General features: G+C 49.1%; 1 protein-coding gene across 1 annotated transcript in view; it reads right to left on the bottom strand.

Moving 5' to 3' along the window:
* The window catches only part of VPS45 (vacuolar protein sorting 45 homolog), a 57,556-nt gene that overhangs the window by 18,155 nt on the left and 11,992 nt on the right, over positions 1-27,409 (bottom strand). Inside the window, exons 8-14 of the mRNA XM_074980633.1 lie at positions 24,911-25,045; positions 24,406-24,519; positions 23,648-23,815; positions 13,561-13,719; positions 13,301-13,408; positions 12,660-12,781; positions 4,014-4,145 (exon numbers count right to left, since the gene is read on the bottom strand). Of these exons, the coding sequence (XP_074836734.1) occupies positions 4,014-4,145; positions 12,660-12,781; positions 13,301-13,408; positions 13,561-13,719; positions 23,648-23,815; positions 24,406-24,519; positions 24,911-25,045 (938 nt within the window). The remainder of the gene's footprint in view (positions 1-4,013; positions 4,146-12,659; positions 12,782-13,300; positions 13,409-13,560; positions 13,720-23,647; positions 23,816-24,405; positions 24,520-24,910; positions 25,046-27,409) is intronic.

The following is a 27,409-nucleotide window of genomic DNA, read 5'->3' as shown; positions in this document are numbered from 1 at the left end:
AGGGTCTGGGTTTCACTTTGTTTCCCTAATTTAGGGTCCTAGTTTGCTTGCAGCATGTAGCATCTCTGAGCATCACTGATGAATAGTCAGCAGGTGGGAGAGCTTTGATCCAGTTTCTAATCCTGCAGGAAGTTCTCATTCATCTTGGAAATTGATCCCCAAGGCTCTGTGTCCCGCACTCAGGCATTGTCTACACTAGGCACATAAGTCGATTTCAGATATGCAATTCGAGCTACGGCAATTGAGTTGCTAGAATCAATTTATCTGCAATCAACTTACCTGGCCATCTTCATAGAGGCTGATGGGGAAATTCTTCCATTGATCTCCCTTACTCCTTGCAATATCGCATAGTACAGGGTTTGACTGCTGACCCCAGGATGGTTTGATTTCACACATCTCTACCAGGTGCACAAAATCGAGCTCTGGAAGATCGACCCTGACTGGGTAGATCTTCTGCATAGTCTAGAGGTTCAGATTTTGTGGCTTATATGAGCTCTTGCACTTGGAAGGGAATGTACATTCAGCCGCTTCCTGGGAGTTAAGAGTAAATGGAACATCAGGAAACTGGTTTTCAAAGCGATTTGTGATAATGAAGCCAGATGTTTTCACTGTAGCGGCATTTTACAATCTGGGTGCATGTTTCCAAGGTGGCATTTTAGCAACTCCCTACTTCCTGAGGGCCTATCAGCCAAAGAGCAGTTAGCGTGACTGTGACATTCTTTATCTTTCAGCTACTAGGAAAGCAGTTTAGGTCAAACCAAAAAGCAGTCAAGTAGCACTTTAAAGACTAGCAAAATAATTTATTAGGTGAGCTTTCATGGGACAGACCCACTTCTTCAGACCATAGCCAGACCAAGGTCAGCAGGCTAAAATGGAGAGCGACTGGGAGGGAGGGGCAGATGGGAAAGCTAGCTAGTTTGGGGAGGATTTGGTCAAAATGTGGGTTAATACAGACTTGCCTTTGTAACCCAGTTCAGAAGAGCTGGTTACATCTGGACTGGTGTCCAATTTGAGGGCCGTAATAAATGCAAGAAAAACCTAACCAATTTGCACCTGTGTGAAAAAAGCCTGTTTGTGGAGAATGGGAGGGTGAAATTTACTAGATCTTTCAATACAATACAAATTATTGCAGTTCAACTTGGATACACCTCATGGGAGAGGGAAGTAAGGATGGCAGTGCAGGAGAGAAGCTTTTGAACAGTCTAGCACAGAGGTGGGCACTAAGAATTTGGTAAGTGGTCAAGGGCTGCACTTTTCACATTAATTGAGGTGGCAGGTCTGGGACAGAGGCTGGGTACAGAAGGGAACTCAGGGTAAAGTGCTGGGCTGCAGGGGGCAGTCTGAGTTCAGGAGAGTATTCTGATCTTGGGGATGGATGTAGGAGGGGGTGCACAGGGCTTGCAAGCAGCAGGAGGGGGTTGTGACCTGGAGCAGAGGTTTGGGGTATGGGAGAAGGTGGGTGCCAGGTGCAGGCTCTGGCTGGGAGATGCTTATCATAGGAGGCTCCCAGCCAGTGGCCCAGGGAGACCCTTGGGCACGCTCCCTGTCTGCTGCAACCCTCCATGCCACTCAAAGTGGCAGGCTACTGGGGCCGGCATGCGTCTCTGCATGGCATGCCCCCCTGGGTAGGGAGGGGAACAGCGAGAGACACACACTCTGGCCCAGGGGACCACAGCACACAGGGAGTCTGCCAGAAGGTATACCAGGCTCCAACAAGCAAGCTCCAAATGTTAGGCCACACCCCAAACCCCTGCTGATCACAACCCCCTCCTACTGCATCCAACCCATGTTTTGCCCATCCCTGGTCTAGCAGGATAGCAGCAATATGGTATATCTGGCCTAAAACCCAGGCCACTTTGCTGTATCTCAGTACACCTACATGCTACCTTTGAGCTCAGCTCTTAGGTTCGTAGATCCCAAGGCCTCTGCGACCTTCCAGTCTGACCATTGCACAGCCCAAGCCACAGAACTTCCCCAAAATAATTCCTAGAGCGGAGCATTCAGAAAAACACCCACTTTGGAGTTAAATGTTATCAGTGATGATGAATACACCTGACCCTAGGAACACAGTTCTGAAGGTTAACCAGTCTCACTACTAAAAGAGCTTGAAGCCTCCCCTCCATCCACCCCTACTGAGCAGAGTCATCCCTTTAAGTTCACAGCAGCTGTTGGACAAACCCAGGGACTGTCCCAGCTCTTAGATTTCACCATGTTTTCTGATCGAGCACGTGGGATGGTTTGGGTCACCTGTCACTTTCCTTCTCACTTTACCCTCCTGTTCCCAATCAACTGACTGGCTACTGGCCAAAGAGACTTACTTATGAAAGAGGACAGAATGGGATATTTGGCTGGGTGTGGGGGGGCGAAAGAATTCTCAGTTCTCTGCTTAGCTAACAGCTGGCATGGGCGAGAAGGAGGTATGCCTGCCTGTTCCCCCACCCATTGGCAGGAAGTAGTACAGAAGATTGGTCTAATTTCCACCTTATTAGGACAACCAAGTCCTGATCAGCATTTTGGTGCCCGTGTTTGGAGACTGGGCTCATAAGTTTCATCAGCTGATCACATCGCACAAGCAAGATGGTACTAGCAGGAACTAACAGAATTTAGGGTTGGATCACGGAAATGCCAGGCCGTCAGTGCTGCCCATCACAAAGCCTCTCTGGCTCTGCTGTTAGCTGCTTGGAATCATTCAGAGGCAACACTGGCAGCACAGGGAAATCAAAAGAGAATTGAGGGTGATCAGTAAACCCTTGAATCTTGCAGGATCAAATCTATACAATTCTGTCCCATCTCCTATGTAAGGAGATTGTTCTGTTAAGAAAGGAACTTTTTTGCCCAACCCATTGTGAAGAGCAGTCAGTCCTGTGTACATCGGCAGGCAGTGCAGCGATTGCCATTACTACATGCACAAGAACTGCTTCCAATCTCACAAACATCAGTGAAACTCCACCAGCCTTAGCAGATTCTGTCAATTTATGGTAAAGCAACTGAAAACAGACTCAGGCGTCTGGGCTGGATTTCTGGGTACTCCTATCCAATATTCCCTCTAATCCTCTCCAGCTCTGTGTGGAATTTTTGTCCTCCATGTGCAGGATAATATTTTTATGTGCACCAACACATGTGTGAACGTGCACCACCAACAGAAACACAAAACCTAGCTGCAGACGCCCTGCTAATCAGCTGGGTGTCACTTGAATTTCTCCTGAGTGGCTGCACAAGCACTCAGTTTACATCAGTGGTTGGTAACCTGCAGCCCGTGGGCTCCATGTGGCTCAGTGGGATTCCACTGGTGGCCCATGCACCCCACCTGTGCCCCTCCCCCACATGCCTCTCACATACTACGGCACCGGAGCCCCGTACTTCCTACTGCTCCCCCTCCCTCCTACCGCTTTCAGAAAACCATGCATCAGCGGATTTGCAATTGTTTAAGCACCAGGAGAAAAGGGGAAGGGCGGGGCAGGCATGTGAAGCAGGTGGTTTGGGTGCTCTGAAAGTGCTGGTGGGAGTGGAAGGAACAGGAAGTGCAGGTCACCTGTGCACAAGAGGCAAGGGGGGAGCGGGGAAGGGGCAGAGGAGAGGTGCATGAGGGAAGCTGCAGGTGGAACTCCAATGGGCTGCAGGTTGCCCACCACTGCCAATCACACGGCCCACTGAAATGAAGGAGAGCCACTCTCGTGACCCACTCGCTGGTCTTTGTTGCCCACTGCTGGCTTACAGAGAACACTTCTTCCATCCCTTGTCTTCCTGCTCAAGCTACAGTGGGCAGCAAATCCAAAGCAGGAGAGACGATGCACACACTTCTCCATACCTAGCACTTTTATCTTTGCCTTACAAGCTCCTTCAGCCTTCCACCACCTGACAAACTCTCGCAGAGCCAACGAAGCATTTAGGGCTACATCTAGCAGGCTGGTGGTTGGACCAGAGATCTGACCAGTGCTGCCCTGGCAGGCTGCAATTCTCCTGTGACTCAAATCAACCGTTTTCAAACGTGCCAAGGCTCTGCTCGCTGTTACCTTTTCGTGTTGTGGATCGTGGTCCCACCCAATACAATCCGGACACCAGGGGTGGTGCGGTTAAGGTTGTAGACCGTTAACGCCTCCTCATAGGTTGCTCCTCCAATGATGAACACAATAATATCTTGAGGCCTGCAATGAAGAGGGATAGCTGTTGAAATTGGGCAGGAAGAAATATTAGGCAACACAGCCTAAAGGACAAATCCTGCCCTGGCCCGAGATACTGATTGAACAAGCCTGCAGACCTTCCCTATGTCTAACTTCTGTGACGTACAGGGCCCTGGAGGTGTAATGATGCAGTAGTACATTGTGTGGCACTTGAAAACTGCTTTGCTAAACATTTACTTTGTTAACAGCAGCACCCATTCAATGACAGCCAGGCAGGGTCCGTATTCCCAACAGACTCCATCATGATACATCCCAGAGGGAAGGTTACACATCAAAGAATTCCAACCACTTTCAATGCACAGTCAAGGCAAACATACAAACTACCTTAACTCTGACCTGCATTGATGTCACACAACAACACAGGACTATGAGTAATGCATTCTAGTGACTTATCAGCATAACCTAACTTCAGCTTTCTAAACTCATTCAGGTTTTTCTCTTCCCTTATGGTGTTGCTATAGGGCAGACTTCAGGCCCACAAGAGGTCCGGAGCTCCATTTGCAAGCTAGCCAAGAGATGATAATACCTCCAGAAGTGCACAGTTCTCCTTAGTCTGTACATGGCTGGAAAAATTAGAGGGAACATTGCCCTCTAGCACCAGAATGGGGAACTGACTGTGAGGGGAGAGTATTCAACATCACTGCCTGCGTCGTTTGGGAGAATTTCCATCCAAATATTGCCCGGGACCAACCTTGCTTAGCCTTACATTTGATGAGAACCCAAGACAAGGTGATGCAGCTGAAGGATGGCAACTTTCTCCACAAGGTTAAAAACGAAAAAGGCACAAAACCCTTATCACTAACTTCTCACCCACTGAGGCCCAAACTCTCTGAATGTAACACCAAAGGAAGTGAATAGGTTTAAAACAAATAAAAAGAAGTATTTCTTCACACAACGCACAATCAATCTGTGGAACTCCTCGCCAGAGGATGTTGTGAAGTCCAAGGCTATAACAGGGTTCGAAAAAGAGCTAGATAAATGCATGGAGGATAGGTCCATCAGTGGCTATTAAGCTGGATGGGCAGAAGTGGGGTCCCTAGTCCCTGTTTGTCAGAACCTGTGAATGGGTGACAGGAGATGGACCATTTGATGACTATCTGTTCTGTTCATTATTCTGGGGCACCTGGCATTGACCACTGTCAGCAGGCAGGATACTGGGTCAGACAGACTTTGGTTTGACCCAGGCTGACTGGTCTTATGTTTTTAAAGTAGTTTCCAAGATAGGATGCCCAGAATCTGGTGCCTCAAATCAGATTTTGGAAGTTCTTGGAAGCTGCATGTACTTGGCCCCTCTAAAAATCAGATCCTGAGTGTCAATAAGTGCCTAACATTACATGATACTTGGAAAAGTATGGCTCACAGAGTTATATTAAACAGAAAAACTGCTTCCTGGTGCATTCAATGGACTTTAGCACAAGTTTCTGCAGCCAGCGTATAACCTCCTCTTGTTAATCTTTGGATAGTGATTCCCAAGACTGCAAGCTTCAGCTATGCAAACCTTATGCTTTCAAAATGGCTACAATCAGCGAGGCACCCCTTGTGGAAAAAGCCCCAAAAGGAATGTGAACATACCCCCCTCGCTGGTCCACTCTTGAGCTCTGCAGCCAAAATGGTACCATTTATTATGCCGTTATTTTAGGCTGTCAGTGAGGAGTAGTTATAAGGCAGGATAGGGATGATGGTTTCAGGCACCACATACGCAGCATTCGCAACATTCCCAGCTAGCTGGGAGTCCTGGGCAGCGATCGCTCCCCAAAGAGTTGCAGAGTCAGAGTCCCTCGCATAAAAGCCATCTGTGAAGTCTCCTGCAGTGCAGCCTTATGATAAGCAGGTGATATACAGAAATTGCGTGTTCAGACTGTCCAGGTTCAAATCTTTCACTACAGCAGACGAACATTCTACACGAGTCACTGAGGCAGCCCTGGAGGATGGACACTGCTGGCACGCAGGCTTCTTTGGAAACTGGATGCAAAACTGCCCAGCTCTTTTGGCGAGGAAGGAAGTGAAAAAAATCTAAAACCATAACTTGCTGTATTGAAGTGTGTTTCTGAATCCTGCTCCAAGACCCACTTACACTTCAACACGCAAGAGACCAGCCAAGTCACCAGTGACTGGAAGAGCGTTTGCAGGGTTATAGCACACAGCTGGAGTCAGGACTTCAGGGTTTTATTCCCTGGCTAGCTGAGGGCAAGCACTGTTTGCTCACCTGGGCAGTACGTATAATCCCAATCTGCTCTGGGGGTTGCAACGCTTGTATATCCCAAAACCCACCCAGCCAAGTACAGCTATTAAATTGAACTAGTGACTGTAACTGGATCAGTAATGCAACAGGCAAAGGAAATAAACAACTGAGCATAGGGAGACAGTCCCTTAGTTACAAGCTCCATCCATCCCCATTTCATCCACAGAGTCCGTCTCCAAGGAACTCCTGCTCACAAGGTCTAATGGATTTACGCCCCCAAATCCCTCCAACTACTTCCCTTTGGCTGCTGCTGCACACCCAGCCTCAAACTCGGCCTCCCAGCATGCACTGAGCTTGGCTCACTCTTGTTTCCAAAGCTCCATGCACCACCACTACAATTCACACACACGTAAAGTGCTTTGAGAGCCACACGTGGGAAGAGGTATAGCAGCCCTACGCCAGCAGCGGCCCTGCCCTAGAAGTTAGGGCTGTGTTACAGCACTGGAAGTTGATCCCAATGCACAAGACCAGGAAGGCACACCACAGCCAAGGACACTGATTTGGCTGGAGGGCACAGCAGGTACTTACTGCTCAGAGGAACCCCCTCAGAGAGGGGTCTGTCTCTGGACCCAGGGACAATCAAATCTTGGCTGCTTCCAACTGCACTAACCAGATTTTTTTTAAAAACCCAGCCCAGCAAAGCTGGCTTAAAGAGGAACTCAGAATGCACATGAAAAAAATAGAGTCAACACCGCTCGTCCTGACATTACTCCTCCCACGCTCCCCCCGCAGTAGCTTCAACAGCAGCACAATGAGAATTATAAATACACTGAGGGGGTCTGGACAGACATAAAACCCTGAGCCTCTGTTTGCTCAGCTCTGCAATCCATACCAACTGGGGAGGAGTTCGCAGGTCTGAATTACTTGGGGTGGAGTCAACCCTCTTTTTCAAACCCTCCACAGCTTCCCCTTCTTGGTCAGCGCAAACCTGTGCTGATTGAAAGCAAATATATGGCCTGTCACAGTCAGTCCCCAACACCCATCCTCTCCCATTTGCCATGGAGCTGTTAATATTCACCACTGATCTACCAACTTTGCTGGCCTGCACTGCCCACTGGTCACAATTTTCACACAAGCTCGAAGGAGCTCCCCACACCCATCTGCCTTCAAATCCTTCCTAAACACTCTCCCTCACTGTAGTGTCTGCTAAAACCTTCAGTTCAGGTGCTGCTGGGCCCAGCTTGCTACTTACCGTAACTGACTAAGAGAGTTAGACCAACCCATTTGTCTAGAGCCAGTCTCAGCAACCTTTCTGAGGCAGACTGCAAAATTTTGACCTCTGTGTATGGGTTGAGTTCTGGTGATGGTTTTTAAAGTCACTAATAGTCCTGCCTGCAACAGCTTCATTAATAAATACATTAAGATGCAGAGCGTTTAGGTGATGGTTGGTAGCATTCACTGGTCTTTTGTTGATCCACAGGAAGCATGGCTTTGAGCAAGCTCCCAGCTGCATGGGGGAGGAGGGGAGGGGCTGATCTCACACCCCACATGCCAGTGAATATCGGCTCGCGTGCTGCTCTTGCTGATCCCTGGTCTGGATGGTGCTTGGTCCTGCCATGAGGGCTGGGCATGGGACTCAATGACCTCCTGAGGTTCCTTCCCATTCTAGTATTCTGTAGTCTGCTTGGTTACTTGTACTTCCCCCATCTGGGGGTCTCCACTCATTCACAGAGAAGGAAGGACCAGCATAGGTAATCCTGGTCAAAGCAGGTTTCCAAGCACCGTGTTATTCTTGTATTGAACAGAGAAAATCCTCATTACACTGAAGTCCCAGCCACAAAACTCACCGTTACTGGCAGCCTACTGGTAGCCCAGAGCACAGAGGCAGGCTGGTTTGTGGGTAAGGTACTGGAGTGGGACACATGGGATTACAGCCTTGCTACTGGTTCTCTCCAACCCTGGGGAAGCCCCAGCATCTCTCTGTCTCTGTTCAACATCTGCAGAAGAGGGACAATAACTCTTCCCTTCTCCTGTCCTGGGTCTGTCTCTACACAGTGGCTATGTCTACACTAGGATAGGAATAAGGGGATTTCAGCATCTGCAGGGTCCTTTTGAAAAGGGGCCCCCACGTAGGTGAGCCGCATGCGAGTGAAATGCCGCGGCTGGTGGCATGCTAATGAGGTGCTGAATATTCATTTCAGCACCTCATTAGTATTCTCCGATTTAGCTATTAGCATGGCCATTTCGAAGTTCTCCCCTAATATAAATGTAGCCAGTGAGCTCTTTGGGACAACTCCTACTACTCGCTTAGCTCAATGGAGCCCTGATCTCAGATGGTGCCTCTATGCACGACTGTAATACAACGGAGGAGCTGTTGGATAAGTGCAGCCAGCGTGACTCAAGCAGCAGTGCTGGTGGCACACAGGAGAGGGAGGACATTTAAATAGCAGGCAAATGAGAGCTAGGAAGCAAAAGATGAACTGAATGCTTGGAACCCTGCTCAATGCTTGACAGAGCTTCCCCTCCCTCCTAGCTGCTAATTTGGACCATAAGTGTCTCCTCCCCCACAAGAGGATAATATTTATTGCGCTCTCTCTCTCTCACACACACACCCACCCACCCACCCACACCCCCTTCAGAAAATTTCTTGCCGTTCAGCAGTGGCCCTTCTCCCACATCCTGCCCTTTTGTTGAACCTGTGTCAATCACTGTAACTTCGTCCTCTGAAGCCACCAGCAGCATGTGGTCTAGTCCCATTTTCAGTGATTCATTTCCCTTGCATATAGGATTGATTTTGTTCAATTTATGAGAAATTCAAGCTGGTTCCTCTCTCTGCCTTAGGGTGGGTAGCTGCTCCTGCCACCCTGCCAACATTTCCATTTTGAGAACACTAGCTTGATCAGAGCTATCTTGGGTATGTCTCATGAGGCTGGGAATGGCCCCAGCTTGAAATGCAGATGTAACTAGCGAATAGCCTCAGGCCAGACAGGAGCAGGGAACTGAGTGCAGGTCTCCCAAGTCAGGGGACAGTAGCATTACCCCCCGGCCATCTGTACGCTGAGGCCTGTATTTCCAGTGCTTTAGCACCCTGAACTCACTCGGATACGTTCTCCCCATTAGTGCCAGGAGCCAGACCCTCTGGGGCTCTGAGCCAGCCTCCTGCGGCAAGGAGATCCTGGAACAGGAGATCGAGGAAGTGGGGCATCAGGAAGCAGCACCTGCATCTCCAGGGGTCACTCAGCTCTGAGCCAGTGCTGCTGAAACTCTTGTCAGAGTAGCACTGGGGGAAAAAATATACTGCCACCCTCTGACCTTAAACTGCAGCAAGGGAGGTTTAGGTTGGACATTAGGAAAACGTCCCTACCTGTCAGGGTGGTCACACACTGGAATAAATTGCGTAGGGAGGTTGTGGAATCTCCATCTCTTGAGATATTTAAGTACAGGTTAGATAAATGTCTGTCAGGGATGGTCTAGACCATGGGTATCCAACCTTTTGGCTTGCCTGGGCCGCATTGAGCGAAGAGGAATTGTCTTGGGCCGCATATAGAATATATAATATAGTTAATGTATATAAATCACATAATAATGTTAAAAGTTTACGATCTTGTGGGGCCACATTACTAGCTGTCCAGGGCCGCATGCGGCCCGCGGGCTGGACACGCCTGGTCTAGACAGTACTTGGTCCTGCCCTGAGGGCAGGGGGCTGGACTCGATGACCTCTCAAAGTCCCTTCCAGTCCTAGTATTCTATGATTCTATGACCTCATCCAGAAGCAAGGGGCAGGTCAGCTTATAAAGCCCACTTGGTCCTCTGCCAACCTGGCCAGTGATGCTAGTGGGTTTTGCCAAGATGACTCCTGTCCTTTTAGAAGCCAAATTAAGCTAACTTTCATCTGCCTTGCAGCTTTCAGTGCTCATGGGCCAGCCCTCCCAGTCTCCCCAAGAAAATCAAGCACTGGCTTGTTTTGTACTTTCCAAAAGGTGAAAATAAACACCAGCTTTTATCTGTCAAGTCTAGATGTAGGGCTCACAATGCTTTCACACACAGGGAAACTGAGGCACAGGGCAAGGCTGTATTCCACCCAAGGTAATCCATTAGGCCCATGGCCAAGATGGGAGTAGAACCCAGGTCTTCTGAGACACAGACCAAATGCTGTGCATACTAGGCCACACTATCTCGTCCAAAGGGAGACAAGGGTGGTCTTTCTACATAACCCCAAGTGGCTGCAACAAGGTACTGGCTTTCGGGGTCCACCCAACTCTCCAGCGACAGCACAACTAACCTCATGGCCCTGTGCTATCGCCCTCCAATGGCCTGTGATGGACAATCTCTGATGCAGCCATCATTTAATATTGTGACCCAGGCTTCCCAAGCGGGTTCACCCTGCTAGGCACTGTACTAGCTCACAGGATGACCTGCTCTGAAGCGCTCAGGGCACAAGTCAGTTGGTATCTCCGCCAGTGACCTCAGGGGTTTATTTTACTGATGTCATAAGGACTCCCGCTGTTAAGTCAGTTACAGCATTGGGTTGATGCTGTGGTGGGAAGGGGGGCAGAGGAAGATGGAAACGTGGCTGTCTTCCATCTCAGCTATACATTGTTTGGATTTGTTGTTTCTGACCTAATGAAACCCTGTTCTCATGGGCTGAGGAAATTCCTTAGTATTACCTCCTGGGGGCACCTCATTGGAAACCACCATGGTTAAAGGCAGCAGGTTGGAACAAGCCAGAGAGACTGGCAGGCAGGGCACAAAGGACCTTCTGCCCCTACGTTGCTGGCTCCAGCCAAGGCCAGGTCTGTAGCAGCTGGAAGCTGTTTGGTGGCCTGGGAGAAATGAATTGGTGTGGGGTGGGGTGTCCTCACTTCAGAGCCACACAGCAAACCTGGCCCCTTTGGTGGGCTGAGAGGAGAGACCAGTCTCCAAAGCCTGCTTCGTCCTTGAAGTCCCATCTCTAGAGGTAGTCCCTTCTCAACCCAGACGGTGGATTTCCTAGGTGGAGACTCATTTCTTGTCCTTCCTAGGAGGACACTTGCATTTCTGTTGCCTTCATCCCCATCCTGGGACAATCAGATGCATTCCCCTCTCTGGCTGCCCTTCCACAAGCCCCAAAAGGCACTACTGGATTTTTAACTGAGCGTCTGGCATGAGCCAGAGATTTCCTGGCACACAGACAAACAAGTCATCTCTTGAGTGAGAAACAATTCTTTTCTCACTCAGAAGGAAAGCAGTTAATGACCCCAGCAGGAATCTCGACACCTTTCCCTTCTGAAATACCTTTCCACATTCATCAGCTGGACGGCGATGCCCTGTGGTAGGGCTATGGAAGAAGTGAAAGCACTGCAGGGTATACCTCCCAGAGACATTAACGCACAGTCTTGGCCACGCTTCCTCCCCTCCCACTCGCTCAACACTGCTGAATCTCGGCCCTGAAGTCTGCATCCCTTCTGCTCTGCGAGTTTGCAGCTTTCACTTAAGCCAGCCTGCCTTGCAACAGCCACCTGATTTGTTGAAAACTATTAGCTCCCGTTTATTTTCTGACTCAATAAAAACGTGGCAGCTGCTGATAAAAGCTGGCAGGACCCAAAGTGTGAAAGGAGGGGAGATCGTTGCCATGCTGCAGAGGATTGCCAAAACACTTCCGAAGCCTGGCAGCAGCTCTGTGCCAATTCCCGTGGCTCATCAACAAGGAGTGAGCCTGGGATGTTTAGCATCAGCCGCACAGCTCTCTCCACTGGAGCAACTCTAAGCTGGCAGCTATGGCAGGCTCTCTGCAATTGTTCATAACGAGGGGCTATCGCACCCTGAATCAGCACATTACAGGAGCAGAAATCCTGATTTACAGACTGACCCCACCAATAGGGGTGCAGGGGGCAAAGGGGCCAGCTGCACTGGAGCCCGGCCTTTCAAGGGGACCTGGTGATCCGGCCACCACTCTACTGCAGCAGTTCCAAGGTCGTTTGTTCTCTTCATGCCAAGACAGAGGAGGGTAGTTTCACACCAGAGGTTGGTAGTGTCACACCAGAGGTTCTCTGAAGGCAAAGGGAAGAACACAGGGGCAGGCTGCCAAAAGCACTCAGCCCTGGACTAACTCTGCTGTTACTGCTTTTCCCATAGACCTCAGTGGGAGCAGAGTTTGGCCCAGACTGAGCGCAACGGTCCCCTGCTCCCTAAGCACACAACAGAGTTGTTTTGTGTAATGACATCATGAATGCTGGCTGAGCATACTGGCCACAGGTATCAACTATCCCTCATTTACCCCAAAGAGATTCTTCTGTGCCCAGCCTCCCCCACTGTACCTGTCCCGGAGCGTGCTGGGACCCAGGTAGGGGTACTGGCTGTCCTTCAGTTTCCCTTTGATGAGCTGATCTAGAGTCTCGTGCAGCAAGGGCTGATGCTGCGTATACACGTTCTCCACTCCCTGCGACACAAAGGGAAAGTGGTTTTAGTTCAGACGCAGCCAGGCCACAAGCAGAGAGCGTGGCACAGCAAAACCGCTATCCAGGATGACCAGCGTCCAGTGGACACAGGGACTGTTGGAACAGACCAACTGCCCTCCCCTGGGTCCAGAGCGCTGAGTGCACCACCCCTTCAGCCTCTGAACCCCTGGAAACTCAGAGATCAGCACCACCCATAACCTTAGCTCCATGCCCAGAGCTGACAAGAGCCAGTAGAGATGGCATATTAAAGGACAGCCCTAGCAGACGCACACAAGCCAACGGGAGGAATGGCTAAAGGTGCCGCCATGTGTGCTGAGTGGTGTCCCCTGAGCTCACCCTCTCACCCACTTCTGCCCGTTGTTGAGTTAGAGAGTCTGTCGTGTGGTGCCGCGATCGCAAACCTTGTGTGACTACCACATGGCGAGGCATGTAGAGCCCCTGGGGTCACAGGCACACTCCCCCAGTCTTGGAAAGGGAACATGTGGCAGAGACCTTAATACCTTCAGTCCTTTGAGGAACTGTTTGGTGATCGACACGGCATCCTTGGGGCTGAAGAGATCGCTGCCCCGGACCCGCTTCCCCCCGTATTCCACAACCGCCGACACCAGCTGTCCAGAGAAAGGGGAAGTCGGAGCCCAATTAATGTGGGCAACTAGCTTCAGGAAAGCTGGGGTGGAGTTAGCATTGAGGGAAGTGCTGGAGTTGTGCCCAAGGAATCAAAAGGTCTCCAGCCAGGAAAGGGGACAACAGCTGCTGCTACCTTTCGATATTTCTCTGAGACTCCTTTGTTCTTCAGGTCCATCATCAGGCCAGGCAGGCTGTTGCTGCTGTGTCGCTCGTAGTGCAGTGCATAGAGCATCACCAGCCGCGTGGCGTCGAACTCAGTCACCCTGGGATTCTGCAGGAGCCGCCGCACGTTCTGAAAGGAGAAAGAAGCAGCCCCCAGATGTAGTGTTCGGGGGTTGGTTTGGATTTTGCCCTCTGCTTTAGACCTGCCTCTCTCGGGAGCAACTGTGTAACTCATGTAGCAAACCTGCTGTGGGGGAACAACGGAGTTGTGCATATGTGTACATGATGGGTTGGATCACCAGAACCCCTTGGGGTTGTTATCTATGTGCTGGTCATCTGTCTGAGCACGCCAGCCTGCCTTCTGGGGCTTCCCACCACCCTGTCCTGTGGGCCAGAATCTCTGCTCTCTCATAGTTACGGCAACAACCCCCGATAGAGCACCACAGGCACTCAACCAGCTCTGCTATGAGGCCACTGCCTTCCCAGGAACACAGGCCCCAAAGAGGACCAAAACCAAATAAATCCATCTTACTCTATGAAATTTACACAGAGAAAGCTTAAGTGCACCCTCTTTGTCAATGAAAGAGAGAGAGGCACAGTGGCTGCTCCCCCTCGGGGGCAATTATTTACACTGGGCTTGATAAGAAAGAAAAAGTATAAAAAGTAGGATTTAAGTGACTGCAAGTAAAAACAGACACTTCACAGTAAAATAAACAAAACACACCAGCTAATCCTAACACAGCTAAGAAACTTGTTACATGTCAAGTATATTCCTCACACATTGTCCCTGGTTCAGGTAAAATGCTTCAAGACAGAGTAGATTTTTAACCCCTCTGGCTTGGGTCCACTGCTCTGTGTATCTTTACAGTTCTTTGTTTTCAGGTTTCTTCAGGTATATCCTCAAACTGGAGAGGCAATTTCAAAAGCCAGGTGAAGACAAAAGCCCAAGTGCTTTCCATACCTTAAATGGACTTTTCCCAGGACAGAAACCCTAAGTTTAGTATCCCCATCCTCATGGGAAAATACCAGATTCAAGATGAATTCCACTACCAAGTGGCATGGTCACATGTCCTGGCATGACCAGCCACAGTTTGGGCTTACAGGAAAAACAAAGCCATTTCCAGATCCTTATGTTGCATACTGGGCCATTAAGTTTCCAGAATATCAGTAATGGCTCACATTAGCACATTTAGAATTATAAACAGATCTGCACTTCATATTTCTAACTTCCCATACAAGCATGACATACGCACAGAAATAGAATATACACATTCAGCAACTGGAACTGTAAAAAATATGTTCCATGATGTACTGTGCAGAAACCATCTTTGAGTTATGTATATTCATAAGCCAATTTCATAAGGGGGGAGCTATGACAGCGCATAACAGGCAGACTTTGGGCAGGAGGCAGCATGCAGGGAGCAGGAGCGAAAAAGGTGCAAGGGAGTCTGCCTGCTAAAGGCTTGTCTACCTTAGAAAATTAAGCTGGCCTAAGTTATGTCAGCAGACAGCTATGACAGTAATTACATTGCCTGTGCCTATGTGTGTACACCTTGCTCCTTGTTTCAGCAGTGCACTAGTACTGATTGTATTGTCAGCACGGGCCATTGTGGGGCAGCTCCTGACAGATATTAATAGTTGATGTGAGTAATGTAGTGTCTATGCTGATACTCCATTGACCTAGGTACATCTACCTTGACCCCAGAATGCGTGTGGAGGCGGGATTATTAAATGACTGTAGCTTAGCAGTCATGTTGGCAGGAGTGGAATTTAAGTGTAACATTGCACAACTACATTGACACAAGGTACTTTGCATCCTCCTATCTCTGTAGTGTGGGCCTGGCTTAAGATGTGATGCCCAATGTGAAGAGTTTTAGACCCTTTGCTGCATCCCACTAGCTCAGCAGTCCCCTAGGCTACATGGGAGTATGGTCAAGGACGTGCAGCATGGCCTGGGTCCCACTCTGCTCTGGCCACCTTTGCCCCCAGCTGCAACCCCAGCCACACTGTGGCCTCGACTCCCAACCCTGGTCTCAGCCACAACTCTGCTTCCAGGGTGAGCACGGACATATCATTATGGCTAAAGGGAGGTTAACAGAACACGTTTGGAGACCGCTGCACTAGCTGCTTAGGGGGTTGAGATGGGCAGTTGTATTTTGTACAAACTGGCCTTGGACCAGGCTCTGCTAGCCCAATATTATTCCTTCCCATTACAAGCCACAGTTATTTCTCCCCGCTCACACACACCTCCCTGGTGTTCAGCACTTACTGCTCGACTCTGCAAAAGTTAAGATAACAGAACAGTGCAGCTACTGCAGCCAAATTGGTAGGGGTTTAGAGAGCATGGGGGAGAATAAACCTCTCCTATGTGCTGGAAGTCAGAGAGGAGGTACCAAGAACTGAATAAACCTGGAGAGACCTCCTGTTAGCTGCTACAGAATCCTCTAGACAGTACAAATCTGCTGCAGGTTCAAGAGAAAAGCCCATGGCAGCTTAGAGGCACAGAACTTCTGTCTCTGTGACGGACTAGAGAATGTGATCTCACCTACTAAAAAGCCAGGCCACATCAGCTACTTTATCTCATGTGGGTATGATGGCTGCACTATGGGATATCCCCCAGAATGTGCTAGCACAATGAGGCAAAGTGGATGCACACATTTGGTGGAGCTGAACTGTAAATGGGCCTCTCCCTACGGAAACACGTGGCTGTTACTGGGTTAGGTGACAACCACAAAGAAGCAGGCTGAAATCCTGGCTCCATGGAAGTCAACAGCCAAGCTCTTGTTGATTTCGAAGCGCCGCGGCCGCCCGCATGCTAATGAAGCGCTGAATATGTATTTCAGTGCTTCATTAGTAAACTTCGAAATGGCCATTTGTGTGGCCATTTTGAAGTTTGGGGCTAGTGTAGAAACGGCCTTACTAAGAGACCACAAAAGGAATAACCGAAATGTACTGTACTCTGGGGTCCGATGGCACAAGTGAAATTACTCACTGCCAAAATGACTTGAGAGGGAGAACAATTCCTTCTTTCTCTGGTGCATTGGCTTATTCTTCATTGTTTCATGTCCTTTCCCCTACACTACCAGTAGGAGACTGATGGAGAACACCCTGGGGTAAGACAGCTAAAGATAGACTGATCATAGGCATTTCCACAATAAAATAAATAGAAGGCAACTACGTGGTTTGCGCATATTTATTTTCTGCCAGCTCCACAAAGGTCCATGCGCATGCTGATCATACCCTTTTCTCCTTCAAACAAGTGGCCACAATACATCCTGGGAAGGTTTGAGCAGTGGAAGCTGGAGCAATACCCTGAATGGTTTTTCACATGTGCAGTTCATAATGCAGCTGTCCCATTGCTTGTAAAAGGTGCATCTTGGATCTTCCAGGATTAGGGCCAAGGGGTGATTCCATCGAAGGTGGAATTATGAGGCAAGACCTAGATTTTTCAGGAGCAGAGCTTGATTCTGGGTGCTACTGCGTGAAAGGGTTTTCAAAGGTGCTAAGCAGCTCCTGTTGGCCTCCTTTGGAACTGTTCAGGTCGGGGCAGTACAAATGATCCTCTCTCCCTGAAGCTGGGCAGACAAACACTGAAGCATCCTCGGCAAAAGGCACTTCTGAAGATCTGCTGTGATTCTTTTTCCCTTAGGCTCCATCTACACGAGGCAAAGTCAGTCAACCACAGATATGCAATTCTAGCAATGGCAATGCGTAGTTAGCCGAGGGTAGAAATGTCAGTTCTAACTTGGCTGTCTCTACTAGGGATGATTGATGGCAGTTTCTCCTATTGACTTCCCTTACGCCTCCCATCTTGACTGCAATCTCTGAGAAGTCGATTTCGCGTGTCCATACTGGACGTGTGAAAAATGGAACCCCAGAAAAATCAACCCTGAGCAGGTCGATCTTCTGGGGTCACGTAGATGTAACCTTAGAGTGCACCTTTTGTCAGAAGACACTGCATGTTCTTACTCAGCACTTGTGAGAGCTGAGGCCTAAGTTCTCGGTTACATTAAGGCCCATTTACACCACTCTGGCTCACTCTTCTGATCTCTTGGGAGGATAGGTGCAAAAATATTAGCGTCTTTTGGAAGAGTCGAACATGACCAGAATTGAAGCCATTATCATTCGTCAACAACTTTGTTGGACTGGTCACATGGTTTAGATACCCAATCAGTGCCTCCCAAAACAGATTCTGTTTTCCAAGTTGGAGAAGGACAGAGGAGCGTTGGGGGCCAGCAGAAGCGAAATAAGGACATGATCATAGAATCATAGAACATAGAACATAGAATCATAGTGATGAAGGCATGATGAAGGCATGCATGAAAAAATGCAGCATTGGTATCAACCCTTGGGAGAACCTTGTCCAAAACCACCCCCTGTGGAGAACGGTAATCCATGAGAGGGTTGTGCAGTTTGAGAGGTCCCACTTCAGTGCAGATGAGGAGAGGTGGAGAAGAAGAAAAGAGCATCAAAAACTGCCCCACGCCCCTCCAACAGCTACCAACACCTGCCCTGTCTGTGATAAGGCCTGCAGCTACAGACTCAGGCTGATCAGCCATCAACAGACTCACAGATAGGAGGGGGGACAGGAAGACATCCTATTCCTTATTGAGTGACTGCCAAGAAAAAGAGAATGAACAGCACTTTGGCTGCATCCAGCTTTCAGTGTGTGGACAAGACAGATGTGAGAACTGGGCTCTTACCATGCATGTGTCTTTCAGCCATTCATGGCTGCCTCATAAGTTCTTGTGTCTATTTCCACTGCAGGCATAGGCCACTGCCTCCTCCATCACTGGTTGCATCACCAGTTAAAGTTATTTATTTTGTTGTTTTTGTTAGCATTATGCGCTAGGCCAGGGGTCACCAACCCGCAGTACACATGCCAAGAGTGGCATGTGTGCCAATTTTAATCAACCCATGCGGCCAGGAGCTTGCTCAAAGCCAGGCCACCTGGGGACTAACAAAAGACCAGCTAATGCTACCAACCACCACCAAAATGGTAAAGCTCCGTGTCTTCATTTACTCATTAATGAAGCTGTTGTAAGTAGGAGTATTAGTGAAAAAGTATGACTGGCACAAGGACTGTACACAGAGGTCAAAAGATCAAATTTTGGCTCTCTGCCTCAGAAAGTTGCTTACTCCTGTGCTAGGCACTTGGCAGAATCTGTTACTCCTGATCTGAGAGGCAAAAAGATGCCAGCAGGTGGCACATGGTGCTGGCAGTGAGAATTCAAACACTAATTTGTAAGTGTCAAGATTACACTTGCTCCATGAGACAGCAAAAGTAAGGGACTCCAAGGGTTTGTTTTTACCCTTTTATGGCTAAGACTCTACATTAGTACGTCATTATCAGGATATATCAAAGTGAACACAGATCTGCCTATCTGCACTGACTTCAGCTGTGTGATCGGGTTTACTCCAGCCAACGTGGCTATGCTAGGAGCAGATGCTCTGCATGTGCACATCCGAGGATGTGGACTACAGATTAAAACATTTGGACTGCTAATATTTTCCAAGCCAGCCACTTGGAGCACAGAACACCACAGATTAGAAAAATGCACGTCAAATTCTTTGCAAATATCATTAACGTAACACACGCCTACTGCGTGACCCCACATAGCTGCCACTGCAGTGAAATTTCTTTTCAAAAGTTGTATTTTCAGGCCACCAACCATCAGCGTCATAAAGGATAAATACTGAGTCTGTGGCTGAATTCTTTGTGTGTCATAAACCAGTCGCTCTCAGGAAATAAAAAAACGGCAGCATTGTGTAGAGTCAGCAGCTTCAATACATCACTATTGACGTACTGTCAGATTCTGGGGCAGGTCACGGAATTATATGAGCCATCAAGGGGTCAGAGCATCAGTCAACACTCAGCCATCTAACAGAAGTCCCTTTTCAAGGCGTTCTGAGCCTTTCGCCAAAGAAAGCCTTTATTTAAGCAGCTCCACGCTATTAAAAAAAAAAAAAAAAAGCAGGGGGGTGGGAGGCAGACCTCACAGGCAAGGGATTTCCCCAAACACAGTCTGATCACAGCTGGATTTCACATTTTAGATTGTTAGAGCTTTGAAACTCAAAAGAATCAAGGCCCAACTCATTCCTTCAGCATCACAGTCATAAATTGTGAAGTTTAAGTCTATTTTACCACTGCTGTGCATATAAGGAGGGGACAGGCACACAGGCAATATAGTTTTGCTTCATTTAGGTGGGTTTCAAATTTGGGATTTTACAAACCTAAAAGGAAGATAAATGCTTGGGTTTTGTTTTTGTTTTTTTTTTATTAATAATGATCATAGAAACGTAGGGTACCTGGAGAAGTCATCTAGTCCAGCCTCATGCGCTGAAGTGGGACCACGTAAACCTAGACCATCCCTGACAAGTGTTTGTCCAACCTGTTCTTAAAAGCTCCAATGACAGGGATTCCACAGCCTCCCTTGGAAGCCTGTGCCAGGGCCTAGCTACCTCTCGCATTTTTCCCTAATACAGGCTGTAGTTTCATCATCTGGCACCCTCAGGAACTGAGTGGTCCTAAATGAGGGGATTCGCTGGACAAGGAGAGGTCAGGCTGGCTGCTTGGCCGGTGGGGGAAGGGTCCCCCCAGTCCTGCAGGGCTCCCTTGTGGGGCTGCAAGGCTTCCTCCATCAGAAATCCCAGTGGTTGCAGGGCTGCTGGCCAGGCTCATTGCCCACTGGTTCCCCACCACAGGGCTGACAGATTCCCTGGCCCTAGCTGGGGTCCTCACCACTGTGGGACTGCAGGTGCTGGGTGCCACAGCCTGGTTCCCACCTTCCCCTCCTCCTCACCAGCGGGACTCCTGACAGGGTTCCCACCTGGGGCTGGGCTCCCCACAGTGGGGCTCCCTAACCCCAAGTGCGCTTCCCTTCCCCTGACCCCTCTGCCCCAACCTGGCTCCCTGCCTGGGACTCACCAGAGCAGACTGCCAGCAGGACTCCCTACCACCACCAGGCTCTGCTGTGCCAGGCACAGCTGGAGCTCTCTGGTCCAGGTGCCTTCTCCGTGAGCAGCGTCCATTGTCCCGCCAGACAAGAGAGCTTCAACCTGCAGAACCTGAATTCCCAACCTAAAGCTCCCTTGCTGCAGATTGCCCATTACTCCTCATCCCCTCTTCACTGAACATGGGGAATGATGGATCACTATCTTCATGATAGGTCTTCAAATGAGCGAGACTTTTCAGCCATGTTCCTTCTAATCTTTTCCATCCATGTGCAGGATGAGTTTTTATGTGCCCTGAGACACATGTGAATGTGCACCAGCTGTAGAAACACAAAAGCTAGGCGTGGGTGGGTGCACTGCTAATCAGCTGGGCAGCATTTGACTCTCTCCTGAGTGGCTGCACAAGCACACAGCTTGCAGAGAACACTGCTTCACTCCCTTTGTCTTCTTCTCAAGACTAACAACATCCAGTGTTTTAAGTCTCCCTGCACAGATCAGGTTTTCTAAACCTTTTAGTGCTCCAGGCACCCTCCTCTGCTCTCACTCCAGTTTGTCCTCATCCTTCTTCCAGCGCAGCACAGCAGAACTGGACTCAGTGCTCACAACGACCTCCCGCAGCTTATACATGCACAGTGTTGATGCTAATACACCACAGATTGATATTAGCCTTTTCCACCCCAGCATCCCATTTTTAAACTTCTAGTCAATTTGTGATGAGCTTTAAATGGCAGGTCCTTTTCAGCAGTACTGCCAATCAGCCAATTATTCCCCATCTGTGGCTGTGCATTTTGTTTTCTTCTCCCTTTGTGTAATACTTTACAAGCCTCCACTGAATTCCAGGCCAATTTTCCACTTTTTTTTTTTTAATGAAAATATGCTTTTTTGGGTCATAAATTGTTTCCCTGCGGCATTGGAAACCCAAACGCAGAAGCATGGTGTGCATGAGAATCAATGCAACTGACTAAAGTCCCACTGGGGCTTTGCATGGACTCAACCTGGAGCACATCCTCTCACAGAGGCCTGCAAATCCTACTGTGAAACTGACTCATCTAATCACCTGCAAGATACATACATCCAGGAATCCATTCTCACAGAGCTTGTCGCACACTGTGGTTTGCAGGCCAGGATCATGCAACAAACCAGTCTAGTTACATCAAAGTACCACATGCACCTTCAGTGCTACAGACAATCTTAGTTTCAAAGATGAAGGCGAGTGAAGTGCAAAATGCAAATGAACAGCAGAAACAAGGAAAAGAAAACTTTCCTTTCTATTATAATCAACATAATCTCTCCATTACTAGTAACCCAGGAAATGACTGCTAGTAACTGAGTCCCCTCTTAACCAACTATATGCATGGAGCAGTTATAAGATGAGTAATTTTATGTCAAGTTCTCTCACCACCTGCTTTATGTGAACACAGCAAATTACATGTGTCCTAGCTCACACCAGCACCAACTCAGATGTAGCACTTCTCAAGGGAGCTCAGAAGCTACCCTCAGGGATTGAGAATAACATTCTTGCCTCTAGACGTGGGATTCTCACTCTAAAAATACACACACCCATAAGGACACTTGTGCATAGCTGCCACAGACGTTAATAGGAATAGTTGGTGCTATAGCAAAAAATTCACACAGCACCCCCAGCAGAAAAACCCTACAATCTTCTGTAAGTGCCAAATATCCCACCGTATGGAGATGCTCAAACTTCATTCAACTGATGGCTGTACTGACGACTCACCATGGCTACGTCTACACGTGCCCCAAACTTCGAAATGGCCATGCAAATGGCCATTTCGAAGTTTACTAATGAAGCGCTGAAATGCATATTCAGTGCTTCATTAGCATGCGGGCGGCAGCGGCGCTTCGAAATTGACGAGCCTTGCAGCCGCGCGGCGCGTCCAGACGGGGCTCCTTTTCGAAAGCACGCCACCTTCTTCGAAGTCCCCTTATTCCCGTGAGCTCACGGGAATAAGGGGACTTCGAAGTAGGTGGCGTGCTTTCGAAAAGGAGCCCCGTCTGGACGCGCCGCGCGGCGGCAAGCCTCGTCAATTTCGAAGCGCCGCTGCCGCCCGCATGCTAATGAAGCGCTGAATATGCATTTCAGCGCTTCATTAGTAAACTTCGAAATGGCCATTTGCATGGCCATTTCGAAGTTTGGGGCACGTGTAGACACAGCCCATGAGACACAGAGCTGCACATAAAGAACAGATGGCTAAGGATACTTGTATGCCATGGTCATAAAATCCTAGAATACTAGAACTGGAAGGGACCTTGAGAGGTCATTGAGCTCAGTCTCCTGCCCTCACGGCAGGACCAAGTACCATCTAGACAATCCCTGATAGATGTCTGTCTAACTTGTTCTTAAATATCTTCAGTAATGGAGACTCCAGAACCTTCCTAGGCAATTTATTCCAATGTTGAACCACCCCAACAGTTAGGAAGTTTTTACTAATGTCCAAACTAAACCCCCTTGCTGTAGTTTAAGCCCATTTCTCCTTGTCCTATCCTCAGAGGCCAAGAACAATTTTTCTCCTTTCTCCTTGTAACACTCTTTTAGGTACTTGAAAACCACTATCATGTCCCCACTCAGTCTTTTCTTTTCTAAACTAAACAGGCCCAGTTCTTTCAGTCTTTCCCCATGGCTCATGTCCTCTAGACCTTTCATCATTCTTGTTGCTCTTCTCTGGAGCTTCTCCACATCTCTCTTGAAATTTGGTGCCCAGAACTGGACACAATACACCAACTGAGGCCTAATCAGCTCAGAGTAGATCGGAAGAATGACTTCTTGAGTCTAGGTCACAACTCTCCTGTTAATGCAATCCTAATCTCCTCATCCCCAGGCACTATTAGGATGCAATGAGCAAGTTCAGCTGACTGTGGCTTGCAAACTGTATCACCTGTTTGTGTTTGCTATTGTTACTCAAGACTCCTTCCTGTCTGAATCACATGAGTGGCAGTGGGAAGCTAGCTCTGCCACTGGAGATCCCAGCTCTGTAGGCTCCATGTGCACAGGTCTGACTGATGTTTGATCTAGTTCCACAAGCATAGGGGCTGCAGGATCAGCCCAAGTGGAAACAGTTAAAGGAAGGAGGAGATTCAAGTACCTGGTGCGCACTGGAGTGGTCATTCTGGCAGGCTAGTTCCTGCTCGACCTCCGACACCTCCAGCAGGTTCCGCTCGCTGACCAGCCGGGAGAGCTCCCCCACCACCGTCACATGCTTCGATACTGTGCCCGACATCTTCTTGAACTGTGGGTAGTTCTCCACAAACGCCTGCAATGGGAAAGCAGAGACTCACCCCTCTAGAAAATGGGGAGCAGAATGTTGTACCAGAACGTGCCTCTCAACCTGTGCTGGGTTTACCACCAGGCATTTCTACTGGGTCCATTGGAGTTACTCCTGACATATATCAGAGATCAGCACTGTAGGGTGAATTGTCGCTATAGCTCCAGCCTCAGAATGTCTCTATGGTGTCCCCTGCAGGGGGAGCTTTGCAGGTGGCAGGAATCTTTACAGAGAGCAGCTGCTCTCTGCTGCTCACTCTCCTGACTCCTGGAAAATTACTTATTGGAAATCCACCCAGGTTTTGTGGCTTCTTCAGGTCCACAACAGATGGGTAAGATAGTGAAGTGTGTGCATGGGCATGGTACTATTGTAGCTACTTGTAGTGCAGTAACACCTATACACCCTAGCCTTGGCCAGGACAGGGCTGTATAAACACACCCCAAAGAGTCATCTTCCACCCCCAGGAGCCTACGTGCTATAGCAGAGCGAGTCACTGGTACTGGCCATGCAGAAGGGATCTTTACAAGCTGCTGCATGTGTTTCTAAGGTGCCTGACTAATCACAGCCATCCTCTTTACCTTCATGTCAGCTATGGACTCCAGCTTCTGCTGCTCCTTTGGCTTCCTGCGCTGGAAGTCCTCCATTAGGTTCTTGATATTGCTGCCGATCTCGGCAAAGTTCAGATACATGTTCTGTGGAGGACAAAACAGAGGGGGTGGGAGGGAAGGAGGCTCCCAGCTGAGCTGGTTGCTGTTTGGGCAGCAGGGGGTGGTGATCTGCAGATGCTATGGGGGTTTAGTGCATCCTCCCATGCAGTGCTCGGAGGGCAAGTGACAAGCTCAGAGATACAAAACGGTTACATTTAGGCAATAGAAATGGGCACTAAAGCCTATTTCTTCCTTATAAACATTCATTTAACTGGCACGTAGGTAAAAATCATCACTCCATTATACTGGGGAAACTGAGGCTCGGAACTGGGACCGATGCTGCCCAAGGCCACACAGCAACTCAGTGGCAGAATAAGGAACAGAACCCAGACCTGAGTCTGGACCACCTCAGAGCTCACAGCACACAGCCACTTACGTTGGCATAAAACTCGTCATTCTCGGCAGACAACACCACCTCCCGGAGATCCTTGCTGATGCCGGGTACTCGAGAGAGGTCGATTCGGTTGTTGTTAATCCCCAGCAGCTCATGCACCATGGCCTGGTACGTCCACTAGGGGAAAAGGAGACAAATGTTTGACTTATGCCACAATTGATTTAAATCAAGACTGAGATACAATGGGCCTAATTTGCATTTCCACTAAAGCCCCTTTACGCCACTTCAGGACACACCCCCAGTGCAACCAGAAGCATGAATCCTGCAGCCATAGCCATGCTAGCTGTGCTCTAGTCAGCTTGCTACAAATAGCAGCGAGGAGGCTGTGGCGTGGCAGGCTGGCTTCCACAGCCCACGCTGAAACCTGTCCCACAGTGCGCTCACTGCTGTTTGTTGTGAGCTAGCAAGAGTAGAGCTGGCACTGACAAGCTACATGGGTGGCCACGCACTCCCCCAGCTGCAAAGTAGCTGGATCCACAAGGGACCCTTAGAGTGAACTGTGAGCTCTCTTGCTTTAAAGCAGCTTTGCATGGCCAGAGACCTGAGTGTAAATGGGAATCAAGAGCAAGGTTTAAAAGCAAAAAGACAATATTCATGATTCCTTACACCTTGTAAGCCGGAAACTCCCCAGGGCAATTGCCAGCATCTTGCAACTGATATTTCTCATAACTTAGCAACTTGGGACTCCCATACAGGACCCCCTTGTACCGCCAGAAAGGAACAGTTCCTGCTCCAGGCAGCTGGTTGTATTTAAATGTACTGCAAAGGTAACACCACCAAGCCAGGACACCTGGGCAGGGTGGGATGAATATTCCTGTTAGAACCCGTGTGCTTGCCATAGTCATCTCCCTGCTCTCTGCCCATGAACGGGAGTGTATTTTTGGCTGCAGCTTTGACTGTTACAGGCTGTACCGCTTCTTGCTTGCTCGTCTGCTTCTTATGCAGCAGGAGGAGTGTGTGGTTTTGAAGATCAGCGCGTTACTATATTTATCCTGAGAAGCCTAATGTTATCGGAAGGGACGTTTGTGAGCTGATCAAAGTGCTGACATGTTTGCCACTTCGCTTATATTCATCTGAATGTTTGTGCTGGGTCAGACATCTCTGTACACCAAGTAATGTTCTCCTGGGACCTATCCTGCCTGCTGTCTGTAGCCCTGCAAACCAGGACTCTGCTGGGCTTCTGACACTGCCACATCATTCTGGTCAATGAGCCAGAAGGGCCCAGGGCAGAAGAGAAATTCTTGTCTTACTTTTTGATCTAAGGAGTGGCTGAAGTCACACCACAGGTACAAAATACATCAAGTAGGGGGTGGGAAAAAGCTGTTTATGGCTACGTCTACACTAGCACACTACATCGAAGTAGCCTATTTCGACATAACATCGAAATAGGCTACTTCGACGCACATCGTCTACACGTCCTCTAGGGCTGGTGCCATTGACGTTCAACGTTGAAGTAGCAACAGGGAACGTCGAAAGGAGCCACCCCAGAAGGAAATGTGGAGTGTCCACACACACACAAGCGCTCCCCGTCGAAGTAAGGGACCAGCAAAGCCCCAAGCCACTCCCTTAAAGGGCCCCTCCCAGACACACTCGCCCTGCACAGCAAGAGATCCACAGAGCCGACAACCGGTTGCAGACCCCGTGCATGCAGCATGGACCCCCAGCTGCAGCAGCAGCAAGAAGCCCTGGGCTAAGGGCTGCTGCACATGGCGACCATACAGCCCTGCAGAGGCTGGACAGAGCATCTCTCAACCCCTCAGCTGATGGCCGCCATGGAGGACCCCGCTATTTTGACGTAGCGGGACGCGGATAGTCTACACACACCCTATTTCAACGTTGAACGTCAAAGTAGGGCACTATTCCCATCTTCATATAGGGATAGCGATTTTGACGTCTCACCACCTAACATCGATTTCAACATCGAAATAGCTCATGGCACATGTAGATGCGACGTGTACTATTTTGACGTTGTGCCAGCTACTTCGAAGTAGCTGGCTACTGTAGATGCACCCTGTGTGTTGAATAAGCCCAGAAATGCATCTAGGAGAGATCTTCTTTAGAATCCAGCTACCTAAACCCAACTGCATCTGGGGACCAGGTTATTCCCACATTCCATAACTCTCCCATGTCCCAAGCTGTAGGCCACAGAGTCCCATCTATGCTACAAACTGGGACAGGTCTCCTGACACAGCTGTGTTTGCAGCACAGACGGGGTCTTGCTGGTAAAAGGGCAGGTCGTTCTCCAAGCCCTGCTTCATCCTTGGCCTCTCTGCTCTAATTAAGGCCAGCTGTGATGGTGCTTGTCCTTGCTGGTAGAACTGGGTGGAGGAGATTAGCTGAACTCATTTCACACAGGCTGATGAAGGTAAGCGTTTACTACCTCCTCTGACCTCTGCTGGATTAAGTCAGTGCCCACACAGGGCACAGAGGTTCCTTTCCCAATCCACTTAAGCATCAAATCACCTGAGGAAAATTCCCCCA

The sequence above is a fragment of the Carettochelys insculpta genome, chromosome 30 (assembly GCF_033958435.1).
Source record: "Carettochelys insculpta isolate YL-2023 chromosome 30, ASM3395843v1, whole genome shotgun sequence".
Lineage (NCBI taxonomy): Eukaryota > Metazoa > Chordata > Testudines > Carettochelyidae > Carettochelys > Carettochelys insculpta.
Note: the sequence above shows the minus strand (reverse complement) of the source record. Positions and strands in the feature narration are given on the sequence as shown.